This window comes from Centrocercus urophasianus, unplaced genomic scaffold (assembly GCF_019232065.1).
Source record: "Centrocercus urophasianus isolate 14NV4802_14NV808 unplaced genomic scaffold, USGS_Curo_1.0 seq_24, whole genome shotgun sequence".
In the NCBI taxonomy this organism is placed as follows: domain Eukaryota; kingdom Metazoa; phylum Chordata; class Aves; order Galliformes; family Phasianidae; genus Centrocercus; species Centrocercus urophasianus.
This window is the reverse complement of record NW_024884800.1, coordinates 13,497,038-13,506,182: the sequence shown is the minus strand read 5'-3', so window position 1 is coordinate 13,506,182 and position 9,145 is coordinate 13,497,038. Positions and strand designations below refer to the sequence as shown.

Genomic DNA, 9,145 nt, shown 5'->3' with positions numbered 1-9,145 from the left:
TTTTTTTTTTTTTTTTTTTTTTTTTTTTTTTTTTTTTTTTGAAGTTACTTCTTTTAGAAGGCAAACAGATGGCTTTTAAATGATACTGCTGTTTTGTGCTTAATTGATAGTTTGTGCGCAAACAGTCAGTGTCTAAACTGAACCTGGGCACTGAATGGAAGCTGTATGATGGAGCTGTTACTGCTGCTTTCTGATAAATGATTGAATGATTGCTTTGAACTTACTTTAAAAAATGACTTTTAGGGATTAAAGCCTTCTACATAAATTATCCAGCTTTGAATGTACCTTGTCTTTTGTTTCACCTCTGGAGGGGGAGGGGGATGAATTTTTTTTTCACACTGAAAAATACTTAGCCTTACCTTTAAAAAGTACTTTAGCTTTTAAAATGTCTTTAAATATCTTCAGCTGTGGGGAGTGTTACTTTAATGCACATAAGAAAGGGCTAAACAGAAGTTCAGCATGTTACTGAGGATGCTGACCAAATGCCACCTGAATGCTGGCACGCGTGGGGCATCGCTGCCTCTCTTGGAAGCCTTTCCCAGTGTTTTACCACCTTCATGGTAAAGAAATCTTTCCCAGTTTCCTGTCTCAACCTCCTTGGTGAAGATTTGTTCCACTTCCTTGTGTCCTGTCATTGGCTACCAGTGGTGTGACTTGTTCTTTTCTTCCACTGCTACCTTTCGAATTGCTTTTTGTCCCTCCAGTTAATATTTGTTATGCATATTTCTGTCTCACTGTTGACATCACTTAATGGTGCAGTGAGCCCTAGTAGACTTTGCTGTATTCACTCAATGAAAAAGAGAACAGTTTGTCTATAACCAGATGAAGAAACGTTTTGCTGCAGGTCAGCGTTCCTTTGTGTGAAGGTAGAAACAAGACATCTTTCAGATCTGTGGTCTTTCACATGATCATGCTAGTAGTTAAAGAAGCTTTCTCAGTACACTGAAGTAAAGTTATGATCTTACAGTCTTCAGAGTAGGCTTTTTACATACAGGCTCTTCTGCTTGCTATGGCAACATAAACAATTAATACAATCAGATTTAAGAAAGAAGTGTTCTCTAAAATTCATGGAACTTAAACAGGGTATTTCTTGGCAATCCGTGGAATACCTGATGACAAATCCACACACGTGTGTGCTTTAGAATTTAAAACTTACTGCTCCAGGAGAAAAGCACCATCCTTTTCCTTCTACTTTCCAGTCTGTCCTAATCCCACAGATATTGCTTAGAACTTTTTCTTCTAGAGTATGGTTCAAAGAAGGGGAGCATGGAATAGATGGATTTGCAACCCATCTCTGAGTTAGTAATGAGGTCAGTTTCTTTCTGATTTTGTCTTGGTAAACGAACAGTTAAGCAGAGCAATCCTGTACATTACAGTCTCTAAATGGTAACAGCCCTGCTGATCTGTCATGTGTTATGGTGTGACCTTTGTACTTGGGCTTGTGCAGGGGGTGCTGGCCAGGCAGTTTCTCATGCTAGAAATATTTCCCATTGGGATGGACAATGGTATTTATGGCAGAGCAGTTGGAAATTACTCCGACTTTGACTTCTACTTTCATCATGATCCTTAAAGTTGAAGTAAACCTCAGTTTGCCAATCTAACAGCATTGTGAATTTCTTTATGGCTTATTCCTGGGTAATCTTCTGGTCCTGTGCTGGTGGAAAAGGCTTGAATGTCCTTACTCGCAGCGCTATGCCCTCATAGGAGTGGCCTGTACGTTTCTTCAAGGCTACTCGTGATTTTGTACCTTCTCTTTGTCTTACTTACATCCTACAGGGTTTGTTTGTCCATTTTTTAACAGGTTGAAGTGTCTTTTGGTCATGCTTGTCATCTCTGTGCTTTTTGGAGAAAGAGGTCAGAGTGGACTGGAGCAGTCAGAACTGTGCCCTGAATTTATTGTATGACATGTAACACAAAGGAGGGGTATTTTAGAGCTTGCTTTTCCCCAGTGAGGAGGTGGGGCAACATCTGTGATGGGCTGTGCGTGTAAATCCTTGGGAGTGCCAGCAGGGAAGCAGAGGCTGGGAATTCTTCACAGTGATGCACTAATTTGATATGATGTTGTTCGGTGTTCAAAACACTGCTGTTTTTTTTCCCCACAAGCAAAGGATTTTATTTCTAGTATGACAGAGAAATGTAGTATGATTTTGGGATGAAGATGTGAACACTTGTGTTAGAGCTTGTCTGCTTGATTATTTTCAGGCCATTAATTACTCTGTGAGCTGAACTCACAGAAATGTGTTTTATGATGTTTAAATCTACTCAGTGGCACAGTTCTTTAAAAATCAAATGCAAATGTTTCTTGTGAAGACTCTTCTTGTGAAGAGTCGCTTTTAACAGGTTATGAGGTTGCTTTATCATGGGAAAGTGCTTACGTGTTTAGAGAGGAAGTGCTTGGTGTTAATTTGCTAGCACTGAAACATTTGAAGATCTCTTCTGTTACTGCAAAGCTTGAACATAAACGTTCTAGCTTTCTCTATTGCCCTCAAACATGTTTTCTGAAAGATTCCCCCAACCAAGGGAGTTGCATGGTTGGAAATATTAAATGCTTGTTTTGCCTCATTAGTTCTCAAAACTGTTTCTTACAGCGGAGCTGACCTGGAAATGAGTAGCTGTGAATCTGTTACTCTTCTCTGTTGGTCTTCATGGGAGTGAAGTCCTTTCATAGATGTTCATCTCAACCTGTATAGCAGTGCCATAATCCTTAATTTTAGTCACTGTTGATCCTCCGTGGTGATACTCAGCCAGTAGGCAGCATGCAGGGCTGGTACTTGGAACACTCTGCATGGTGTCAGGAAAGGAAGTGAGTGGTGTGATTAAGACACACTCCTGTTTCTCTTATTTTGTGTGTACAGAGAAAAGAGGAACCTGCTTTATTTTTTTTTAAGATGAAAGATAAGAAAATCCATTTTATACTGAAAGAGCAGAATATTTTCCATGTTGCTGTGAATGAACAATGTTTCAAAAGCCGCATCTGTCTGTCAGACTTAGGAGCTTAAGGAAGTCATAGGATAGCTGAACTGAAAGCTTGAAAAACTGATAACTAAATTGGAAATGAAATGCCTGTGTATTAAGCTGAACTGGAAATAAAATATTCAGAATTCTTTTACTTTTCACTGTTTGGTAAGGACAGTAAAGCCTGCTTAGAATCAGGGGATCAATAGTATCACCTGGCATTGGCTCTTCTGCAGTTGCTGCAGCAGGGAGGTGCTTGGCAGTAGTTGAATGTGTCTGTATGTGCACAGATATGTCCTGCAGCACTTGAGAGGAAGTCCGGTGAGCTGCCCGGGAAACAGACACGTTCTCCAAATGTTCTCACTTTGCAGTGGTTTAATGATAATTTGGTGTGTTGGCAGAGAAATTGATCTATTGTGAATTTATTTTGGCAACAGCAATAAAAATCACAATTCCCTTTATTTGGTGAAATATTTTCATTTTCGGGGAGTAGACCAAACTGCGTAGGAATTCTCTTATTTTCAGTAGCATACAATATAGTTATCACCGAGCACCTACTTCTGTCATCTCTTCATATCTAAAGACTTGCTGATATGAAGTGCTTTAACTCACCGTGAGAGATATTAGATAGCAGTATCAAAGGATGGTGATTATCTTCTGAATTTATATGGGGCATAGTTGCAACAGTCGTTTACTACATAATGATTTCAATCAGATCCTATTTATGGTAGGAGTGTGATACGCAAAGAAAGACAAATATAATATTCTCCAGTTGTATTGTCTTATTCTTGGACTTGTGAAGTGGGTGGCTAATAGTTGGCAACATGCTTGCAGAACTTTGAAAATATTCTCCTGAGTAAGGCAGTGGGCATGTTTAAAGATGACCGCTAAGCTTATCTGTGTAACAAATACTGTGATAGCCTTATGGTGGGAAGCACTAAGAGGCTTTTATAGAACCATCTCAATTTAAAGCTCCAGGAGCTGGCACCTACACTGCTGAGGCGAAGGCCTGTCAGTGTAAGCACTTGGTCACCAGCAGAGCGAGGCCTTTGCGAGGACTGTGATGACTGAGGGCTGAGTGGTTGATAGTACAGTATTCTGCTTTACGTGAGGCCTTGGAAAGACTGTTTTTGTTTAGTTTTTATAGCAATGATATCAGATGGGCATCGGCAGAAGCTCAGCCCTAGATGCTGCTCGCTGTGTAATGCTTTTACACCTAGAAAATGTGAATTTACATAAAAATGTGTAAGCCTTTGAATTTGTTAATGTTTTTTAGTCTTTTCTATCTTTACTGTAAAACAGTTCTTCTGGTTAGAAATGGGTTGTTGCGTCCAGAGCTTGGAAGGAAAGGTATTGATAATGGAGTCTAAAAGATCACATCATTAACTTCAATTTCTTTCTCATGTTTCAGATTTTCCTTCTTGCTTGCCCTCCATGTCGGGCTGCAATGATTCTCTTCAGGTAATGCCTCCTGTTTACTACATTTCTGTCTACTTTGTATGATGTATTTTAGAAATTAATCACAGGTTTAAGTAATAAAATATTAAGATATATATTCAGTAGGAAAGGCATATCTGTCAGACTGAAAAATAGTACTTCAGAAAGGTAATGGCTGAAACTGACTGCACAGCCACATAGCTGTGGTTCTTTTGTTCTGATGGTTGTGGTCTCACTAGCAATATACCTTAGCTCAGTAACAGCTGAAACTACACTCCTCCTTCCACAGACTAATGTGTGCTTGCTTACTTAATTTTATGTGCCAGGTACCTTTTGATTATCCTCACCAAAAATTAGTGTTTGGTCTTCACTGAACACTGTACATACGCAATGTGTGTTTAGTTTTAAAAAGAACATTAACTAAAGCAAATCCTTGCTGATTTTGAGTATTTTTTTCCAAAGATAAGCAGTATTTTAGAACATATTGTTACTAATTTTTGAAACAGTAAGGGTTTCCAGTGTGCAGGAAGAGCCCAGTAAGTAGTCATGGGGAGCAACTAGTTGGAGTGTGGGGAGGGTGGTGGTGTTTCCCAGACAGAAAGGTAATCAAGAAGAGCTGTGGTTGCCACTACGGCGATTCACTCTGCTCTTTCTTGTCCTCGTATATGCGATGACTGGAAAAGTGATGCTGGGGGTCTGCCTTATGAAAGTGCTTTGGAAGTGCTGCTCTGTGGCTGCAACTTGTTCTTGCTGTTCCTTATTGGGGCAGGGAGCAGGCCAATTGCAGGGATACTGTAATAGTATCCCTTCAACTCAGAGAGTGCAAAATATGCCTGATGTCTGGGTTTTCCTACTCACTTCCAAAAGACTGGTTGCAGAGCAGTGGCCACTTGCTGCTTCTCACAGCTGATCTTTTTGGTTTTTGACACTCTCATATACAAATGACATTTGAAGAACAATTTGGGGTTTGTTTTACTTTTGAAGTTGTACACTTCAAAAAAACATGTAAAGATGTGCAGGAGTAAAACCTTATCAAATATACTCTTTCAAGCTCTGAAAGATAAATAAACAGCAAAATTCCAAGCATTTAACAACCTATATCATGATCTGGATTAACACAATTGGGCAGCCCAGGCCTTCTAGGAATCCAAAGCTCATTACAGAAAGCAGTCCTACTTAGGAAAGTATTTAAATGTGTATTTAAAGACAGGCTTTGTCCTCGTTATTGCATTTAACTGTGGCTTTATTCAAATTTTCTCAAATCACTGACTGCTTTTTATTGAAGAGATGTTACATAAAAAGTGAAAATACTGCATTTCATTTCTAGTCTGAAAACACCACTTCCTCTTTTCTAAGGTTGCAGATGCATATGCTGAATGGGGCTCTCTTGGCACTGCTGTTTCCTGTCGTTAATACGCGCCTGGTGAGTGTACTGTATCTTTCCTTTTGCTCCCTAATTTATTTCTAGAAGTTTTTTCACTTTTGGTTCATTTCACCTGTGGTTCATTTTACTGTATGTAGTTCATGTTACCAGGCTGTAGATTCCTGGTACAAACCTCTGTGATGAAACCAAAATTCCAATCCTGGAATTTTTGTGATTATGTTTATAAATCAGTGTGGGGAGTTAACACTGCTTTATCCTAGGTGGAGAAGAAAGTACTTTGACAGTACTGGCCTGGCCTCTGAACAGAGGCAAAACATAAGAGGCTTTGAAACTTCATAGAATAGGGTGTGGCATGTGCACAAGTCCATGGGACTTAATTGATGTATCTGGGGACCCTGAAGGAACTGGTGGATGAAGTTGCTGAGGCAACTGTTTGTTGTACTTGAGAAGCTGTAGCAGTCTGAAGTTCTTAGTGACTGGAAAGGGAGAAGACTAACTCCTTTTTTAAAAAGGGTAAAAAGAAAGACTCAGGAAACAACAGAGCTGGTCAGTCTCACCTCCGTGTCTGGCAAGGTAAGGCTATGGAGCAGATCCTCTTGGAAACTCTGCTAAAGCACATGGAAAACAAAGAGGTGACTGGTGACAGCCAACATAGCTTCAATAAAGGCAAATAGTGCCAGACAGATTTGTTCTACAATGAGGTTACAACGTTGGTGGATAAGGAAAGAGCAACCAGTATTATCTACCTGGCTTTGGGTATAGCATATGGTAACTGTCCTGCATGACATCCCTTTTTTTAAGTTGGAGAGACATGGATTTGTTGGATGAACCACTCAGTGGATGAAGAGTTGTCTGGATAGCTGCAATCAAAAAGTTGCAGTCAACATCTTGGTGTCCAGATGTAGATGTGTAAAACATGGTGTTCCTCAGGGGTTAGTATTGGTACTGACACTATTTAACATCCATGTTGGCTACGTAGACAGTGGAATCAAGATCATTCTCAGCAAGCTTGCACATGACACAAGCTGCATGGTGCTACTGACACACTGGAGGGGAGGGATACCATCCAGAGGGACCTGGACAGATGTAAGAGGTGGGCCCATGAGAACAATGTGGAGTTCAACAGGACCAAATGCAAAGTCCTGCAGCTGGATCAGGGCAATCTCAAGCACAAATACAGGATGGGCAACAAATCGTTTGAGAAATGCTGCAGAGCCCTGCAGAGAGGTATGTGGTGGAAGTAAAACTGAATAGGAGCTGCTAAATGTGCACTTGCTGCCCAGAGAGTCAACCATGTTCTGAGCAGTGTCAGAAGTGTAGCTGTCAGGTCAAATGAGGTGATTCTCACCTCTACTCTGCTGTTATGAAACCCCACCTGCAGTACTGCATTCAGCTGTGGGGCCCTCAGCATATGGAAGACTTGGTTGTGCTAGTCTGGGTGGCCATGTCTAATTTGCAAAAATCTTTTCTTTTCTGCAACCATTTAAATGTCTGTTTTAAAATAGAGTTCACTTAAATTCATCTGCTTACATGTTTACAGAGTCTGGATAATGTATTCATATCTATATTTACATAGCATGTGAGTTAATGACATTGTTAGGGACTTCAGACTCTGTTACAAATCTCATTAGTGATTGTCCATTTACAGATCTAGGCAGTCTTAATAGGATTAAGTCTATAAATCAGCATCTGTATTGAATTTTGATGATACGCCATGTTGACTGTTCACACTGGTATCTAGGAGACTTGAAAACTAAGTCTTACTTTGGACTTGTGTATGCTTTCCTTCTTCCCCTGTTTAAGATAAGAAAAAATTCCCCTGAGACGCAGTTTAATTACTGGGGAGAGGATTATCCATCTGTAGGCTTTTACATATCAGTAAGGACTTTCCTCACTGTATGAAACACATGCATGCACAGAAAGTTCAATCATTATTCAGATTTTAGTAGTAAAATATCCATAGAGTTTATTCAAGTTTTATTTTGTCCTTCCTTCTCTGCTAACTATGTATATTCTTTTCTACAGAGATGGAAAAATATATAAAGCATTACAAATGGGAAAAATACATATTCATGCATGTGTGTGTCTATGTACATATATATACACATATATAGCTGCTTAAGTGCAGTTTGTCGGTGTGTTTTACTAAAACTAATTCCTGCTGAAGGGACATTAAAATATATATATACTTACTGTACTGATTTTTCCTGAGAAGTGGGAGCACAAATCTCGCTCTGTATTTCAAACTTTCTGGTTCTTAAGTTTAACATAAAATACTTTTCTATATTACCTTCTCCGATTAAAATGTCGAAATATTTAATTATTAACTTGTGTTTTCTGTGCTATTTTGAAGATCTCATTTAAATGAGGGAAGTGGAGGTTAAACAGGAAAAATATGGACTGCTTATAAAAATCTGTCCTTAATTAGGGATAAAGGAGGCAAAGGATAATGTCCAAGAGCAAGTATTTTTGGAATAAATACAGCTTAGGTTATTTTTGGCTTAACAGCTGCTTGCCAGGCTCGTCTCTTTTCAGTGTTTCTTCAGGCATAAAATAATTTGGGTGATATTTTATAGCATGGCTGCTTTGGCCCAAATTCTGTCATGGTAGATACACATTCTGCTCTGTAAATGTCACTGCCATTTACACTGACATTGTAACAAAAGCAAGAAATTTCTCTTGCAACTTAGGAATTAACAAACAAACAAAAAATACATTAATTCTGTCATGTTGTTTTATAGTATCTAAATGAAGAGATGTTTGACTCGGCCAAGAATATACCTCATCTTTTTTTGATTTCACTGGTACAGTATTTTAAGATGTATGTTTTAGTGTATACATTTCAATACAAAGACGTGTTCTTAATTGTCTGTAAACAGTTATAATATATTGTGTCTGGCACAAACTAAGAGCATGAAAGATTGGGCACCTGACACAACTATTGCTGTAGAAGTGGGGAGGGAGATGCTGTCTAGGGGCAGACGAGCAAGAGTTCTGAGGCCTGTGTGCACTGAAAAGCAGGAGACTGTTGTCTCATCACTTTGTGAACCTGTAAAACCAAACTGGGATATTTCACTGAGCACTAAGGTGGTTGCTGTTACCTTTCATCACATAAGATGTGTTTTAAGCTTAGGAGATGCATAGTTTTCATTGTCTTCAGCTGACATTCTGCTTATCCTCTCTTCCAAGTGGATTGCCTCTTGGTTATCTTACAGATAGCAGATGCTTACTGTAGTTCCTTGGTAAATTAGCCTGCTAGCTTGGCAAGTTCAGCAGTAGGCGCATACACACCAGCAAATTGTGAATCATGAGTGAGGAGCAGGAGAAAATATTAGAAGTATGTTTTTTGTTTGTAAATATCTTCTGCAT

The 9,145-nt window shown here is 39.3% G+C and overlaps 1 protein-coding gene across 1 annotated transcript in view; it reads left to right on the top strand.

Annotated features, from left to right (window-relative positions):
• Positions 1-9,145, top strand: part of TMEM164 (transmembrane protein 164) — a 40,709-nt gene that overhangs the window by 9,924 nt on the left and 21,640 nt on the right. The window contains exons 3-4 of the mRNA XM_042825327.1: positions 4,367-4,416; positions 5,749-5,815. Of these exons, the coding sequence (XP_042681261.1) occupies positions 4,367-4,416; positions 5,749-5,815 (117 nt within the window). The remainder of the gene's footprint in view (positions 1-4,366; positions 4,417-5,748; positions 5,816-9,145) is intronic.